The 16,996-nt window shown below is 47.7% G+C and overlaps 1 protein-coding gene across 5 annotated transcripts in view; it reads left to right on the top strand.

The window, feature by feature from the left end:
* LOC105494716 (PBX homeobox 4) overlaps nt 1–16,996 on the top strand; it is a 63,280-nt gene that overhangs the window by 6,024 nt on the left and 40,260 nt on the right. Inside the window, exon 1 of one of the 5 annotated variants that reach the window (XM_011763846.3) lies at nt 32–264. The exons of 1 other annotated variant lie outside the window; for it this stretch is intronic. In XM_011763846.3, coding sequence (XP_011762148.2) covers nt 137–264 — 128 coding nt within the window. In that variant the 5' untranslated portion in view covers nt 32–136. Of the gene's footprint in view, nt 1–31; nt 265–9,576; nt 10,411–11,768; nt 12,593–16,996 lie in introns of those variants that run through there. 3 more of the 5 variants (XM_071086992.1, XM_011764564.2, XM_011765369.3) reach the window with 3 other exon arrangements.

The raw sequence follows: 16,996 nt of genomic DNA, 5'->3' as shown, positions 1-16,996 counted from the left end.
GGCAGCGGTGGTGGGCGTGGCTTAGGCGCGAGCGCTGGCTGGCGTGGAGCTCAGGCAGCGGCGGTTGGCTGCGGCTCGAGTGCTAGTGCTCCAGGCTCGACGGCTCCTTCACAGCGCCCGTCTGGCCCTGCCGCTCATGGCCGCCACGCAGCGCCCCGCGCCATCGCCCCCCGCCCCGCGCCGCCCGCGGCGGCCCGACACGAGCGACGTCCTGCAGCAGATCATGGCCGTCACCGACCAAAGCCTGGACGAGGCGCAGGCCAGGTGCTGCCCGCGGGCTCGGCGGGGCCACGCAGGGTCGTGGCAGTGAGGGTGGCGGACAGAGGGGACAGGGCGGGGAGGGCAGACTGACGAGAGACGCTTGAGGAGGGCTGGAGGGGGGTCCCGAGGGCGAGGGGATATATGGGGTTCAAAGGGAACGGGCTGGACGGGCCTTATGGGGCTGAGCAGTGGCGTGAAGGATTTTCAACAGTTCATCTTGGGGTGAGAATGTTGAGTTTAGGGAGTAGGGCTGAGAAATGGGCACGTAGGGTACTTTTGACGATTGAATGACTAAATGGGTACGTTAATGGGACTTCTGCAGGTGAGAAGTTTTTTGTTGTTGTTTGACACCGTCTCGCTCTGTCGCCCAGGCTAGAGTGCAGTGGCGTGATCATGGCTCACTGCAGCCTCCACCTCCCCGGCTCAGTTGATCCTCCTGCCTCAGCCTCCTGAGTAGCTGGGACCACAGGTGCACGTGCCACCACGCCTGACTAATTTTTTTGTATATTTTGTAGAGACAGGGAGTCTCACTATAGTTGCTTGAACTCCTGGGCTCAAGCAGTTATTCCGCCTCGGCCTCCCAAAGTGCTGGGATTACAGGCCCCAGCCACCGAGCCCGGCTTGTGGGTGGGAAGTTTCCAGGACAGATGATGGAGAGTGAGTGGTGGGGAATGGGACTCAGGAATGTCTCTGCAGGAGATTGAAGAATTGAATTGGGGTAACTTGGTGTGGGAACAATCCAGAACTTTTGGGAAAAGGGTTAGTGGAGTGGGTGGAGATGGAAGACCTATTTTCTTTTTAATGAATTCAGCAAATTTTTATTGAATCCCTACAGTAACTGCATAGGGAACCGGGTGTTGACAGTCCCTGCTCTCGAGTTCATGATTTAGGGGAGGGAAAGTAAATAGCAAAAAATACGGACTGGGTGGATTGGCTCACATCTGTAATCACAGCACTTTAGGAGGCTGAGGCAGGAGGATTGCTTGAGCTCAGGAGTTCGAGACCAACCTGAACCATGTAGTAAGACCTCGTCTCTACCAAAAATAAAACTAAAAAATTAGTTAGGTGTGACACAAGCCTGTAGTCCCAGCTACTTAGGAGGCTGAGGCAGCAGTGAGCCGAATCAAGCCATTGCACTCCAGCCTGGGTGACAGAGCTAGACAATATCTCAAACAAAAGCAAAAAAGTATAAGCCAGGCATGGGTAGGTAATCCCAGCTGCCTACCAGTGGGAGGATCACTTGAGTCCAGGAGTTTGAGACCAGCCTGGGCAACATAGTGAGACCTCCCTGCACCAATCTGAGAAAAGAAAAAAATAAAATAAATGGCAATAAAAGCTGTAGGGATAGGGGTTGCATGCTATAGGAAGCCAGGTGGAGAAGAACATCTGTGGAGAGGACAGCAGCTTCAGAGGCCCTGAGGTGGGAAAGAGGATATAAAAAGCGGAGCCTGGCTTGGAAGAGAAAGTTCCTAGCCAGGGAGGGGAAGAGTTGAGTTTAAAGGGAGGCCAGGTACGGTGGCTCACGCCTGTAATCCCAACACTTTGAGAGGCCGAGGCGGGTGGAACACGAGGTCAGGGGTTCAAGACCAACCTGGCCAACATGGTGAAACCCAGTCTCTACTAAAAATACAAAAATTAGCCAGGTATAGTGGTGCACGCCTATAATCCCAACTACCTGGGAGGCTGAGGCAGGAGAATCACTGGAACCTGGGAGGCGGAGGCTGCAGTGAGCCGAGATCACACCACTGCACTCCAGCCTGGGTGACAGAACAAGATTCTATCTGAACAACAACAAAAAAATAGTGATAATAAAGGGAGGCTAGAACCCAATTACATGGGGCCTACGAGTCTCAGTAAAGAGTTTTGTTTTTTCAGCCAGGCACAGTGACTGATGCCTGTAATCCTTGCACTTTTGGAGGCCAAGGTAGGCAGATCACCTGAGGTCAAGAGTTCGAGACCAGCCTGGCCAACATGGCAAAACCCCATCTCTACTAAAAATATGAAAATTTGCCGGACGTGATGGTGCATGTCTATGGTCCCAGCTACTTGGGAAGCTGAGGCAGGAGAATCATTTGAACCCAGGAGGCGCCTGGGTTCAAGTGCCCCTGCACTCCAACCTGGGCGACAGAGTAAGACTCTGTCTCAATAAAAAAAGAGTTTTGTTTTTGTCATCTGGGTAACAATCAGTAGAGAGTTTGGACTATTTATTCCAGTTGCAATGGGGAAAAATAATGGCGTTTTAAGACCTCCCATCCCGTTTACCTCCACTCACCACTTGTCAGCCAGCCAGAATCTGTAGAATCTGCTTCACAGGGCAGCCCACCGTGTCTGGGTCCTGCAGTGATTATTAGAGAAAAAGAAAGGAAAGGACTGAAGTCCTTTTGGAGGATGAGGCCTTGTTGAATGGGGACTGTTGTAAGGTGAAGGACGGTCTCTGAGTATGGGACTAGGGTCTGGTGGTGTGGACTGTGTACCCACTAGAGCCCTGTAGTGGGGAGGGGTTACAAAGCCAGGTAAAGAGCAGTACTAGGAAGGAAGAGGTAGAGTAAAAGGTGGATAATGCTTGCATTTGTTCTTCAATGAATTTTGTGTGTGTGTGTGACAGACTCTCACATTGTTGCCCAGGCTGGAGTGCAGTGGCGCGATCTTGGCTCACTGCAACCTCTGCCTCCCGGGTTCAAGCAATTCTCCTCCCTCAGCTTCCTGAGTAGCTGGGATTACAGGCACGTGCCCCCATGCCTGGCTAATTTTGTTTTTTTCTTTTTTTTTTGAGACGGAGTCTCGCTTTGTAGCCCAGGCTGGAGTGCGGTGGTGCTGTCTCTGCTCACTGCAAGCTCCGCCTTCCAGGTTCACGCCATTCTCCTGCCTCAGCCTCCTGAGTAGCTGGGACTACAGGTGCCTGCCATCACGCCCGGCTAATTTTTTGTATTTTTTTTTTTTTTTTTTTTTTTAGAGACGGGGTTTCACTGTGTCAGCCAGGATGGTCTCAATCTCCTGACCTCTTGATCCGCTCGCCTCGGCCTCCCAAAGTGCTGAGATTACAGGCGTGAACCACCGCGCCCCACTAATTTTGTATTTTTGTAGAGACGGGGTATCACCAAGTTGGCCAGGCTGGTCACAAATTCCTACCTTAGGTGATCTGCCCGTCTCAGCTTCCCAAAGTGCTGGGATTACAGGCGTGAACTACTGTGCCTGGCCTGCTCTTCAGTGAATTTTTAACAAATTTGGCCAATATTTATCGGACCTTTACAATATCTGGGTACTGAGCCGGGCACGGTGGCTCAAGCCTGTAATCCCAGCACTTTGGGAGGCCGAGACGGGCGGATCATGAGGTCAGGAGATTGAGACCATCCTGGCTAACATGGTGAAACCCTGTCTCTATTAAAAAAAATACAAAAAACTAGCCAGGCGAGGTGGCGGGCGCCTGTAGTCCCAGCTACTCGGGAGGCTGAGGCAGGAGAATGGCGTGAACCCGGGAGGTCGGGCTTGCAGTGAGCTGAGATCCGGCCACTGCACTCCAGCCTGGGCAACAGAGCAAGACTCGGTCTCAAAAAAACAAAAAAAAAAACAATATCTGGGTATTGAACTTGGTTCTGACAGAGCTCTCAAGTTCTCCCTGCTCTCAAGTTCATGGTTTGGGGATAGAAAGTAAATTTGTTCTTCAAACTTTCTTTCCTTTGCTTCTCGGGGAATGTTGACTCTTTTTGTAGTTTCGGATGCTCTATTTGAGAAGTTAGAGTCCTTATCACCATACAACTATTTGGCTTTCTTTGTGTGTGTGTGTGTGTGTGTGTGTGTGTGTGTGTGTGTGTGTGTGATACAAGGTCGCGCTCTGTCACCCAGGCTAGAGTGCAATAGTGCGATCATGGCTCACTGCAGCCTCAACCTTCTGGGCCCAAGCAATCTTCACACCTCAGCTTCTTGAGTAGCTGCGACCACAGGCCTGTGCCACCACGCCTGGCTAATTTTTCTTTTTTTTTTTTGATACGGGATCTCACTCTGTCACCCAGACTGGAGTGCAGTGGTGCAATCTCAGCTCACTGCAACCTCTGCCTCCCAGGCTCAAGCAATTCTCCTGCCTCAGCCTCCTGAGTAGCTGGGATTACAGGCATGTGCCACTACCGCCCAGCTAATTTTTTTTTGTATTTTTAGTAGAGACGGAGTTTCACCATGTTGGCCAGGCTGGTCTTGAATTCCTGACCTCAAATGATCCACCAACCTCGGCCTCCCAAAGTGCTGGGATTACAGTCATGAGCCACCATGCCTGGACTAATCTTTCTATTTTTTTAGGTCTCCCTATGTTGGCCAGGCTGGTCTCAAACCCCTGAGTTCAAGAAATCCTCCCACCTCAACCTCCCAAAGGTCGAGGATTTCAGACGTGAGTCACTGCGCCTGGCCCCTCCAACTGTTTTCATTGTGGTTTTTTGTTTGTTTGTTTTTGTTTGTTTGGCTGTTTTTGTGTGTGTGTTTTGGTTTTTTTTTTTGAAACAGAGTCTCACACTCTGTTGTCCAGGCTGGAGTGCAGTGGCACGATCTTGGCTAGTGAGCAACCTCTGCCTCCTGGGTTCAAGTGATTCTCCCGTCTGAGTTTCCCGAGTAGCTGGGATTATAGGTGTGTACCGCCACACCCGGCTAATTTTTCGTATTTTAAGTAGAGATGGGGTTTCACCGTATTGGCCAGGCTGGTGTCGAACTCCCTACCTCAGATGATCTGCCTGCTTTGGCCTCTCAAAGTGCTGGGATTACAGGCATGAGCCACTGCACCCAGCCGTGGTTTTTTTTTTTTTTTTTTTTCTTTTGAGACAGGGTCTTACTCTGTCACCTAGGCTGGAGTGCTGCGGTGCGATCTTAGCTCGCTGAAACCTCTGCTTCCCAGGTTCAGGTGATTCTCCAGCCTCAGTCTCCCAAGTTGCTGGGACTATAGCCTCAAACCACCAATGGCTGGCTAATTTTTGTATTTTTTGTAGAGATGGGGTTTCACCATGTTGTCCAGGCTGGTCTTGAACTCCTGAGCTCAAGTGATCCACCCACCTCGGCCTCCCAAAGTGCTGGAATGACAGACGTGAACCAGTATTTTTATTCTTTTTGGAGCATTGTACCAGGTGCTAGAGAAACAAGATGGCTAAGATGTTCTCTGCCTTCTTGGCGCTCATTGAGAAGTAGGGTGTGTGGGAGACCAATTTGTAAATAATTGTTATAACAGGAATGTGCTGTGTAGAGGTAATTGCTAGCACAGAAGAGCTGTGCCTGGAGAGGGTGCCTTCCGTGGTGCCCTGTCTGTTAGGCTAGTCGGAGAGCAGTGGCTTCATTATACTTTGTGTTCCCAGAGCCAGGATCAATGCCTAGCACCTTGCATTCAGGACAGTTTCATGACACTGAGGAGATTCTAGAGGGATTAGTAGGAGATGGGAAAGGGGGAAGATGAATTTGACACACCCAGGAATGTCACCACAGAGGCAGAGCTTTGGGTGTGTCCTGGAAGCTACTTTTGTACTTTCCAGACTGGGATATTACTGCTTAAGGGGTGAACTCTGCTCAGATGTGGCCTTCCTCAGGCCCAGCACAGCCTCAAGGCTGCTGTATTTTCCTTGTAGCAATCTCCTGAGATTCTAGTTTCCCTAGATAGGCTTTAGATTTAGAATGGAATGCAGCCAGTTACTTCCTTTTTTTTTTTTTTTTTTTTTTTTTTCAGATGAAGCTCCCTCTGTCGCCCAGGCTGGAGTGCAGTGGCGCGATCTCAGCTCACTACAACTTCCGCCTCCTGGGTTCGAGAGATTCTCCTGCCTCAGCCTCCTGAGTAGCTAAGATTACAGGCGCCCACCACCACACCTGGCTACTTTTTGTATTTTTTTTAGTAGACACGGGGTTTCACCCGGCTAATTTTTTTTTTTTTTTTTGAGACGGAGTCTCGCTCTGTCGCCCAGGCTGGAGTGCAGTGGCCGGATCTCAGCTCACTGCAAGCTCCGCCTCCCGGGTTCGGGCCATTCTCCTGTCTCAGCCTCCTGAGTAGCTGGGACTACAGGCGCCCGCCACCGCGCCTGGCTAGTTTTTTGTATTTTTTAGTAGAGACGGGGTTTCACCGTGTTAGCCAGGATGGTCTCGATCTCCTGACCTCGTGATCCGCCCGTCTCGGCCTCCCAAAGTGCTGGGATTACAGGCTTGAGCCACCGCGCCCGGCCCACCTGGCTAATTTTTGTATTTTTTTTAGTAGAGACGGGGTTTCCCCATGTTGGCCAGGCTGGTCTCAAACTCCTGACCTCAGGTGATCCACCTGCCTCGGCCTCCCAAAGTGCTGGGATTACAGGCATGAGCCACCACGCCTGGCCAGCCAGTTACTTCTTTACCATTTTCAAAGACAGCTCTTTTTGATTTAAGGCTAAGAAATTAGGCTGGGTGCAGTGGCTCACACCTATAATCCCAGCACTTTGGGAGGCTGAGGCAGGAGGATCACCTGAGCTCAGGAGTTCGAGACCAGCTTGGGCAACATGGAGAAACCCTGTCTCTACTAAAAATACAAAAATTAGCTGGGTGTGGTGATACCCACCTGTAGTATGTGCCAACTACTGGGGAGGCTGAGGCAGGAGAATCACTTGAACCCGAGAGACGGAGGTTGCAGTGAGCCGAGATCGTGCCACTGCACTCCAGCCTGAACGATAGAGAAAAAAAAAGAAACTAAATAGTGTGGTGGGGGGCATTATTCATGCTTGATAACACAGGTGTTAGGTAACTGGTTCCTGGTTTCTGGCCTCTTTCTGTGTTAGAATGACCCCTGGGGCTTTTATTTTGAGACTTTGGAAGCTTCAAATCTCCCTCATTTCTTTGGACCTAGCCTTTAGATGAACTCAAAGCCTTAAAGTTCACTCAAGTCCAGACAACAATCTTCCATCCTCACATGGGCCACTTCCCCCGCTCTGGAGGAAATACGGCTCCTCACAGTAAACCCTGCAGCCTGGTAGATTACCAGCCTGGGTTGGGAAGCAGATTGTCTCTTCTGATCAACTGATCCTGTGAGGCTTTTGCAAATCTTTCTGATCCTCCCCACTCTCAATGTGCCAGTCACCCCTTTCATCACCCCAGCAGTCAGTTGAACTCAACTGTTTAGCAAGAAGGAATTTTTCATCTCAGACATGAGGCCCTCTCAACATGTTTTGTTGCCGTACGTTTATTTACAGAAGGAAAATATAGCTGTCTCTTCAAACCTGGGCGTTTTGTTTTGTTTTGTTTTGTTTTGCTTTTTTCTTGAGACAGTCTTGCTCTGTCGCCCTCGCTGGGGTACAGTGGTGCAATCTCAGCTCACTGCAACCCTCGCCTCCCGAGTAGTTGGGATTACAGGCGTGTACAGGTATGCACCACCATGCCCGGCTAATTTTTGTATTTTTAGTAGAGACATGGTTTCGCCATGTTGGCCAGGCTGGTCTAAAACTCCTGGCCTCAGGTAATCTGCCTGCGCCTCAGCCTCCCAAAGTGCAGGGATTACAGACATGAGCCACTGTGCCCGGCCTTAAAATTTTTTTGTAGATGCAGAGTCTCACTATGTTGCCCAGGCTGGTCTTAAACTCCTGGGCTCAAGCTATCCTCCCGCCTCAGCTTCCCAAAATGCTGGGACTACAGTCATGAGCCATCCCACCCATTCTGAATGCTTACTGTTATACATGTTTTAGGAGCAAGCAGTGTGGTGTGTGAGATGGCATAGCTAAAACCAAAAATGTATTTAGAAGTTGGTTTTAGGCAACCCAACAGCGCCTGCATAGCTTTTCTTAGGAAGAAAACATATCTCTGAACTTTTCTTTCTTTTTTTTTTTGAGACAGAATCTCTGTCACCCGAGCCGGAATGCAATGGCGTGATCTCGGCTCACTGCAGCCTCCGCCCCCTGGGTTCAAGTGATTCTCCTGCTTTGGCCTCCCGAGTAGGTGGGATTATAGGCGCCTGCCACTACACCTGGCTATTTTTTGTATTTTTAGTAGAGACGGGGTTTCACCATGTTGGCCAGGCTGGTCTTCAACTCCTGACCTCATGATCTACCTGCCTCAGCCTCCCAAAGTGCTGGGATTACAGGTGCAAGCCACCATGACCGGCCTTCTCTTTTTGATTTGATTTTTACTAATATGACCTCGACTAGTAGAGATTTGCATAACTTTCCTAGTCCCTCCAATATTTCTGCAGATTGACTGCTGAGATATGGATTAAATTCCTATTATGAAGGGAAGATAATGAAGTGATTTTGACTATCCTTTAAACTTACTGAAGGAAGAGGCAAGGCATGAACTGATACCTGAAATGTGTTCCCCTAGGCTTGGTACTTTTGTAATAAGGAATATAAGGTCAGAACATATATACTTATAAAGTATGTATACTTATGTATGTTCTAACCTTATATTCATACATAGTTATAAAGCATGTCAGTGAGCATTCAGCCTTCTGCACACCCACTCAAAGAATGCAAAGGCTCTAGAGGGAATTTATGATGTGGAATTTCCCAGAGCCAGATAGCGTTAGCATGAGAGGATCTATCAGTCCAAACCTGGGAAGCAGGATTTCATATTTGAAATTTTCTTTTTCACTATCCCTAAGGAGATTAATTAGATGCCAGTTGACTTCGTGCCTTGTAGGCTTTCTTCTTATCTTGTTTGCAGGCTTTAGTTATGCTCTTAGGTTAACATGCTTAGCTTGACTTGGTCTAGTGCCAGAGGAGTCTTGCTGTCTTTGGTGTACTTTTCCTAAGAGTTCAATTGTGTTGGCTTTTGTTGTTGTTTGACACGGAGTCTTGCTCTGTCACCCAGGCTGGAGTGCAGTGGTGTAATCTTGGCTCACTGCAACCTCCACCTCCCAAGTTCAAGTGATTCTCATGCCTCAGCCTCCCGATTAGCTAGGATTACAAGCGTGTGCCACCACACCTGGCTAATTTTCGTATTTTTAGTTGAGACGAGGTTTCACCATGTTGGGCAGGCTGGTCTCGAACTCCTGACCTCAAATGATCATCCCGCCTTGGGTTCCCCAAAGTGCTGAGATTACAAGTGTGAGCCACTTTGCCTGGCTTGAATTGTGTTGGTTTTATTTTTTTTATTTTATTTATTTATTTATTTATTTATTTATTTTGAGACGGAGTTTCTCTCTTGTTACCCAGGCTGGAGTGCAATGGCACAATCTCTGCTCACCCTGCACCTCCGCCTCCCAGGTTCAAGCAATTCTGCCTCAGCCTCCCGAGTACCTGGGAATCCAGGCACGCGCCACCACGCCCGGCTAATTTTGTATTTTTAGTAGAGACAGGGTTTCTTCATGTTGTTCAGGCTAGTGTCGAACCCCCAACCTCAGGTGATCCGCCCACCTCAGCCTCCCAAAGTGTTGGGATTACAGGTGTGAGCTACCACACCTGGCTCTTCACTGTGTTTCTCGATAAGCAATCCAGTGGCCAGATAACTGGAGCATAGTTGGATGGAGATTTGGGCATGCTCTGTTGAACTCTGGAGCTATTCTGCCTGCCACCTGCCTCTGCTTTTCCCAGGCATCCTACAAAACTCACTGAAATCTGACTTGCTTCCTGCTCAGAAGAGCCCAGCTGATTGGGTGCCGTGGGAGATCAGACAGTCAGACTCGGGCTTTACAGGACACTTTTAAAAGTACATTATCACAAATTAAATATCATCTATTCAATAAACAGATATTTTGTGCCAGGTCTGGTGCTGGGCATGGGAATGCAGCAGTGAGTCCTGAAAAGAGATTCATTTTTTGGAGAGGCAGACATCGGAGAGTGCGGTGACAAGGGGACCAGAGAGGGCAATGAGGAGTTAGCCCTTCAGCAAGACTAGAGCTTGTAGAGCATGGGCAATCAGAGTGCATGACTCCGGAGTCTAACTGAAGTCAGGCGGGAGACAAGGAGCCTTGAGGAGACGGCCAAGATCTGGACTTGAGGCTTTGCCTAGGCAAAGAAAGTGGGTGTGGCATTGTAGGCTTGGTGCAAGCATGTATGCAAGGCAGGCGTGGAGCATGAAGGCATGTATTGCGGTTCCATCAGGCATGAGTGGTGGGTGTGACCTTGGAAGGGAGACTCGGGGGTGACTGCCTGCCTCAGATGCTGTCCTACCAAGCATGGCTTTGAACTCCTTGCCAGGTGAGGAGTAAGAGTGCGGTTTGTTCCAGACTTGTACAGCGTAAGTACTTTGTGCTTTGCAAAGTATTCTGACCTTTCTAAGGTATTTCTACTGGTTTGTTTTGTTTTGTTTTTGAGACAGAGTCTCACTCTGTTGCCCAGGCTGGAGTTCAGTTTTCTTTCTCTCTTTTTTTTTTTTTTTTTTGAGGCAGGGTCTCACTTGCCCAGACAGGAGTACAGTGGCACGATCTTAGCTCACCGCAACCTCTGCCTCCCAGGCTCAAGCGATTCTCCTGCCTCATCTTCCTGAGTAGCTGGGATTACAGGCACTCGCCACCACAGCCTGGCTCATTTTTGTATTTTTAGTAGAGACGAGGTTTCACCATATTGGTCAGGCTGGTCTCAATCTCCTGACCTCAAGTGATCCGCCCACGTCGGCCTCCCAAAGTGCTGGGATTACAGGCATGAGTCACTGAGCCCGGCCCGCAGTTTTATTTCTTGAGAGCAGGAAACATATCTTCTAGATTTTTGTTTGTACCTAGATCTGTCTCCAGGAGATGTATAATATTGCTGACTGCTTTTGTCAGCTAAAATAATCCTTCTAGAACTGAGAATAATCAAGGATAATCTAGTCTATCTTTGGTTAAGGTGTTAGAGTCATTGTTGCTTTCGGGAAGGCTTTTTCAAGTAGTATTCTATTCCATGGGGACTGAAATCTCTGAATATATCTTTAAATCAAATTCCCAAGTAATTTAAAATGATACCTTGCTGAGGAAAGCAGACTGTTCCATAATTTGGGAAAGTAAATTACAGCTATAATTATCAGCTAAAACATCCTGTTAGTAGATACCAGAATGTGGATTATGTTTTTATTCATTTTCATGTTTGCTACAGATTTTGAATATTGGTTTAAAAATGATATTCAGAATTTTGGTTTTGGGCTTTTCTGGTTTTTGTTTAGGTTAGAAGACTCCTTGGAAGTCAACTGAAAAGATTTACTGTTCTTCCTTTTTTTGGAATTTTATCTCATAAATATTAGCATTTTTAAAAACTCAGATATGTGGCCGGGCGCAGTGGCTGACGCCTATAATCCCAGTACTTTGGGAGGCTGAGGTGGGTGGATCGCTTGAAGTCAGGCCAAACATGATGAAACCCCGCCTCTACTAAAAATAGAAAAATTAGCCACGAGTGGTGGCGTATACCTGTAATCACCGCTACTCGGGAGGCTGAGGCACGAGAATCACTTGAAGCTGGGAGACAGAGGTTGCAGTGAACTGTGATCATACCACTGCACTCCAGCCTGAGCAACAGAGCAAGACTCTCTCAAAAACAGACAAAAAAATTCAGATATGTGGATTTGGTAGAATATGTCATATACTTGTGTTTTTTGTGTTTTTGTTTGTTTGTTTGTTCATTTATTTTGAGACAGAGTCTTGCTATGTCGCCCAGGCTGGAGTTTAGTGGCATGATCTTGGCTCACTGAAACCTCCACCTCCCGATTTCAAGCGATTGTCATGCCTCAGCCTCCCAGGTGGGATTACAAGCGTGTGCCACCATGCCTGGCTAATTTTTGTATTTTTAGTAGAGACGGGGTTTCACCATGATGTCCAGGCTGGTGGCCAGGCTGGTTTTGAACTCCTGACCTCAGGTGATCTACCTGCTTCAGCCTCCCTAAGTGTGGGATTACAGGCATGAGCCCCTGCACCCGGCCATAACGTGTCATATACTTGTTAGACATACCAGCACCAACCCCATTTTTCTCCCCACAGTCCCCATTCTCTGGCTTCCAGTCTATCTCATTATCAGCTCTCTATTGCTTTATAACAAATCACCGCAAGCCTGGCAGCTTAAAACAGCAGATATTTATTATCTCACAGTTTCCTTGGGTCAGGATTCTGGGCACAGCTTAGCTAGGTCCTCTGCTCAGGGTCTCATAGGGCTGCAGTCAAGGTGTTGGCTGGGCTACGTTCCTATCCAGAGCGTGGGATTCTCTCCCAGTGTGGCATGGTTGATGGAAGAATTCACTTCCTGCAGTTGAAGTACAAAGGTCCCTGCTTTCTTCCTGGCTGTCAGTTGAGGCTACTCTCAGCTCTAGAGGCTGCCTGCGGTTGCTGCCACCAGCTCTCATGATATGGCAGCTGGTGCCAGTGGGTGACTCCCTAGTCGTCTAAGGTGGAGTCTTAGATAACAACTTAACCATGGCAGAGATGATACCATCACCTTTGGCACATTGCAAGTCACAGGTACTTCCTGAACTCAAGGAAAAAGGATTATATAAGGACATGACTCATTGGGGGTTTCCTTAGGGTATGTCTACCAAGTAAGTGATTTCATCCCCTTGGGGAAGTTCTCACTAGTCAGTCCTCTTTACCTCATTGATTTGCAGCAGCTGCTTTATCGCTGCTAGCTCAAGCACATGCTCAAAGCTTGGGAACTTGTTTTCTTTTCCTAATAAGCCACAGAAACTATGAAATTACTTTGTATGCGTTAAAAAGTGCTTTCTACTGTATCTAAAGTAAAATATTTTATAAGGAGAAAACTGGTAAAACAAAAACAAAAACAAAAAACTTAGAGCCTTTGCAGAAGCAGAAGAGCCAACTTCATTTTCTTTCCTCTTATTGTTAAAATTAAGTTTCCAGGCCGGGCGCGGTGGCTCAAGCCTATAATCCCAGCACTTTGGGAGGCCGAGACGGGCGGATCACGAGGTCAGAAGATCAAGACCATCCTGGCTAACACAGTGAAACCCCGTCTCTACTAAAAAATACAAAAAAAAAAAAAAAAAAACTAGCCGGGCGAGGTGGCGGATGCCTGTAGTCCCAGCTACTTGGGAGGCTGAGGCAGGAGAATGACGTAAACCCAGGAGGTGGAGCTTGCAGTGAGCTGAGATCCGGCCACTGCACTCCAGCCTGGGCGACAGAGCGAGACTCCGTCTCAAAAAAAATAAAAATAAAAATAAAAATAAAATAAAATTAAGTTTCCAGGCCAGAAACAGGGGCTCATGCCTTTAATCCTAACACTTTGTGAGGCCACAGTGGGAGGATTACTTGAGCCCAAGAGTTTGAGACCAGTCTGGACAACATAGGGAGAACCCATCTCTGTTTTATTTATTTATTTATTTATTTATTTATTTATGAGACAGGGTCTCACTCTGTCACCCAGGCTGGAATATAGTGGTGTGATCACAGCTCACTGTAGCCTTGACCTCCTGAGTTCAAGCGATCCTCCCACCTCAGCCTTCCTAGCAGCTGGGACTACAGGCACATGCCACCACACCCAGATAATTTATTTTTTGTATTATTATTATTATTTGAAACAGAGGCTTGTTCTGTCACCAGGCTGGAGTGTAGTGACGCGATCTCAGCTCACTGCAACCTCCTCCTCCCAGGCTCAAGTGAGTCTCCTGCATCAGCCTCCTGAGTAGCTGGGACTACAGGTGTGCGCCACCATGCCCAGCTGAATTTTGTATTTTTAGTAGAGACGAGGTTTCACCACGTTGGCCAGGATGGTCTCAATCTTTTGGCCTCATGATCCGCCCGCCTCGGCCTCCCAAAGTGCTGGGATTACAGTCGTGAGCCACTGTGCCCGACAATTTTTTGTGTTTCTTATAGAGATGGGGTTTCACCATGTTCCCCAGGTTTCTTCTATTTTTATATTAAAATATTTTTTTAAAGAGAAAAAGTTAAATTTCCAGAAGATGAGCTATAACCAGAGTCCATTTTAATTAATGTTAATACCACTACTGTGGAAAGAAAATGTTTAATATTTTAAGCTGAATATCTCATGTGATCAATGACTGTATACCTTATAAGAAAGACTAACATGGCCGGGCATGGTGGCTCACACCTGTAATCCTAGCACTTTGGGAGGCCGAGGCAGGTGGATCACAAGGTCAGGAGATCGAGACCATCCTGGCTAACACAGTGAAACCCCGTCTCTACTAAAAATACAAAAAGGTAGCCGGGTGTGGTGGCACGCACCTGTTGTTCCAGCTACTCAGGAGGCTGAGACAGGAGAATCACTTGAACCTAGGAGGCGAAGGTTGCAATGAGCCAAGATTGTGCTACTGTGCTCCAGCCTGGGCCACAGAGCGAGACTCCGTCTCAAAAAATAAAAATAAATAAGAAAGACTAACGTTCAGGTTTAAGATTTTCGGAAGTTCATATCTCATCTCATCCCCCATAATCATTTTATATTTGAAGTTCAGAGACAAAGATTTTAGTTTTGAACCCCAGTTGTATTCCTTTTTTTTTTTTTTTTTTTTTTTTTTGAGATGGAATCTTGCTCTGTTGCCCAGGCTGGAGTGCAGTGATGTGATCTTGGCTCACTGCAGCCTCCACCTCCTGGGTTTAAGCGATTCTTGTGCCTCAGCAAGTAGCTAGGATTACAGGTGTACACCACCTTGCCCATCTAAGTTTTTGCATTTTTAGGAGAGACAGGATTTTGCCATGTTGGCCAGCCTGGTCTCAAACTCCTGAGCTCAAGTGATCCATCCATCTCGGCCTCCTAAAGTGCTGAGATTACAGGCATGAGCCATCATGCTGGCCTCTCATGGTGTTAATCAAATCTGATTTCTGTTGTGAAGTTATTGATTTTCAGATACATTATTCAGCTGTGGCTTTTAATAATGGATCTTTTTTTTTTTTTTTTTTTTTTTTTTTTTTTTTTTTTTTTGAGACGGAGTCTCGCTCTGTCGCCCAGGCTGGAGTGCAGTGGCCGGATCTCAGCTCACTGCAAGCTCCGCCTCCCGGGTTCGGGCCATTCTCCTGTCTCAGCCTCCTGAGTAGCTGGGACTACAGGCGCCCGCCACCTCGCCCGGCTAGTTTTTTGTATTTTTTAGTAGAGACGGGGTTTCACCGTGTTAGCCAGGATGGTCTCGATCTCCTGACTTAGTGATCCGCCCGTCTCGGCCTCCCAAAGTGCTGGGATTACAGGCTTGAGCCACCGCGCCCGGCCATGGATCTTTTAATAATGGATGCTTGAATGACAGAGTTACAGGATTTAAAATCATCATAATAGTAAATGTTAATAGCATAGTACTCATCAAAGTTGTTCACAGAAGTTCTGCTACACGCACATACCAGTTACCCTATTCTTTTTTTTTTTTTTTCTCTTGAGACTGAGTCTCACTCGCTGGGATGCCGTGGCGTGATCTCAGCTCTCTGCAACCTCCACCCCCTGGGTTCAAGCAAATTATCCTGCCTCATCCTCCTGAGTAGCTGGGATTACAGGCACACTCCATCACACCCGGCTAATTTTTGTATTTTTAGCAGAGACATTGTCTCACTATGTTGGCCAGGCTGGTCTTGAACTCCTGACTTCAAGTGATCTGCCCACATCAGTCTCTCAAAGTGCTGGGATTACAGGCATGAGCCACTGTGCCTGGCCACTTACCCTATCCTTGCATTATCAAATTCTCTCTCTAGACTGGCTTTTTGGCATATAAGCATGTGCTAGTACCTCCTATCTTTAAGAACAGTCAAAGACAACAGGCTGGGCATAGTGGCTTACATCTATAATCCCGGCACTTTGGGAGGCTGAGGCCGGTGTATCATTTGAAGCCAGGAATTCAAGACCAGCCTGGCCAACATGCCAAAACCCCGTCTGTACTAAAAATACAAAAATTAGTTGTGTGTGGTAGCAGGCACCTGTAATCCCAGCTGCTCTGGAGGTCGAGGCGGGGGAATCACCTGAAGCCACGAGGTGGAGGTTGCAGTGAGCCATGATTGCACCACTGCACTCCAGCCTGAGCGATAGAGTAAAGTCTGTCTTAAAAAAAAAAAAAGAAAAGAAAAAAGGAAAAAAACCTCCTTTGACTTACCGCTTGGCCTTGCTTTGTACCCGGGATTTGTTTTAATGAGGTATGGTAAGATGACAAGCATGGAGACAACTGCTCTGTTGAAAGGGAAGTTTATTACTTACAGCTCCAGAGGAGGGGGCACACCGTGGGCACACCCCACATGGGGAAGCACCTGGGTCAGTGGGCGACAGTGGAGGGAGGGAAAACACGGCCCAGAACTTTTATAGTGATTTCCTCAGGAAGGAACGGGCATGGCATGGCAGGCAAGTTTGAGCAAGCTTAGGTTAGATAGTTGAAATAATTTTGGCAGGCTCTGCGCTAGAGTGGTCTCTAGTTGGTCAGTACCTGGCCCTGGGGTGATTTAGGGCTGGGAAATTATTGGCTTTGTGTGTCAGCATTAAATGAAGAAGATGATTGGGAATGTGGGCTTTTGATTGGTTGATTTGCATATGAATGGCATGTTCTTTGGCAAGTTGTTTGCTGTCTGTAGTAATAAGCTAGTCCTGGGAAAGACAGTCTTTCCAAGCCCCAGAATGTCAAAGCTTTGAGGGGCCAAGGCTGGAAGATGTCTTGAGTCTAGGAATTTAAGAACAGCCTGGGCAATATAGTGAGACTTCAGCTCTGCAAAAACATTTCTTAAAAATTAGCCAGGCGTGGTAGCACCACTTGTAGTCCTAGCTACTCAGAAGGCTGAGGCGGGAGGATTGCTTGTGTTCGGGCACAACATGGCCACTGCAGTTCAGCCTGGGCAACAGAGCGAGACCCTGTCTCAAAAAGAAAAAGAAGAAAGCATGATTAACACACACCCTGTCTTTTGGCACCTGTTATGTTTGCTTGATCTCCCTTATGA

Source organism: Macaca nemestrina, chromosome 20 (genome assembly GCF_043159975.1).
Source record: "Macaca nemestrina isolate mMacNem1 chromosome 20, mMacNem.hap1, whole genome shotgun sequence".
In the NCBI taxonomy this organism is placed as follows: Eukaryota; Metazoa; Chordata; class Mammalia; order Primates; family Cercopithecidae; genus Macaca; species Macaca nemestrina.
Note: the sequence above shows the minus strand (reverse complement) of the source record. Positions and strands in the feature narration are given on the sequence as shown.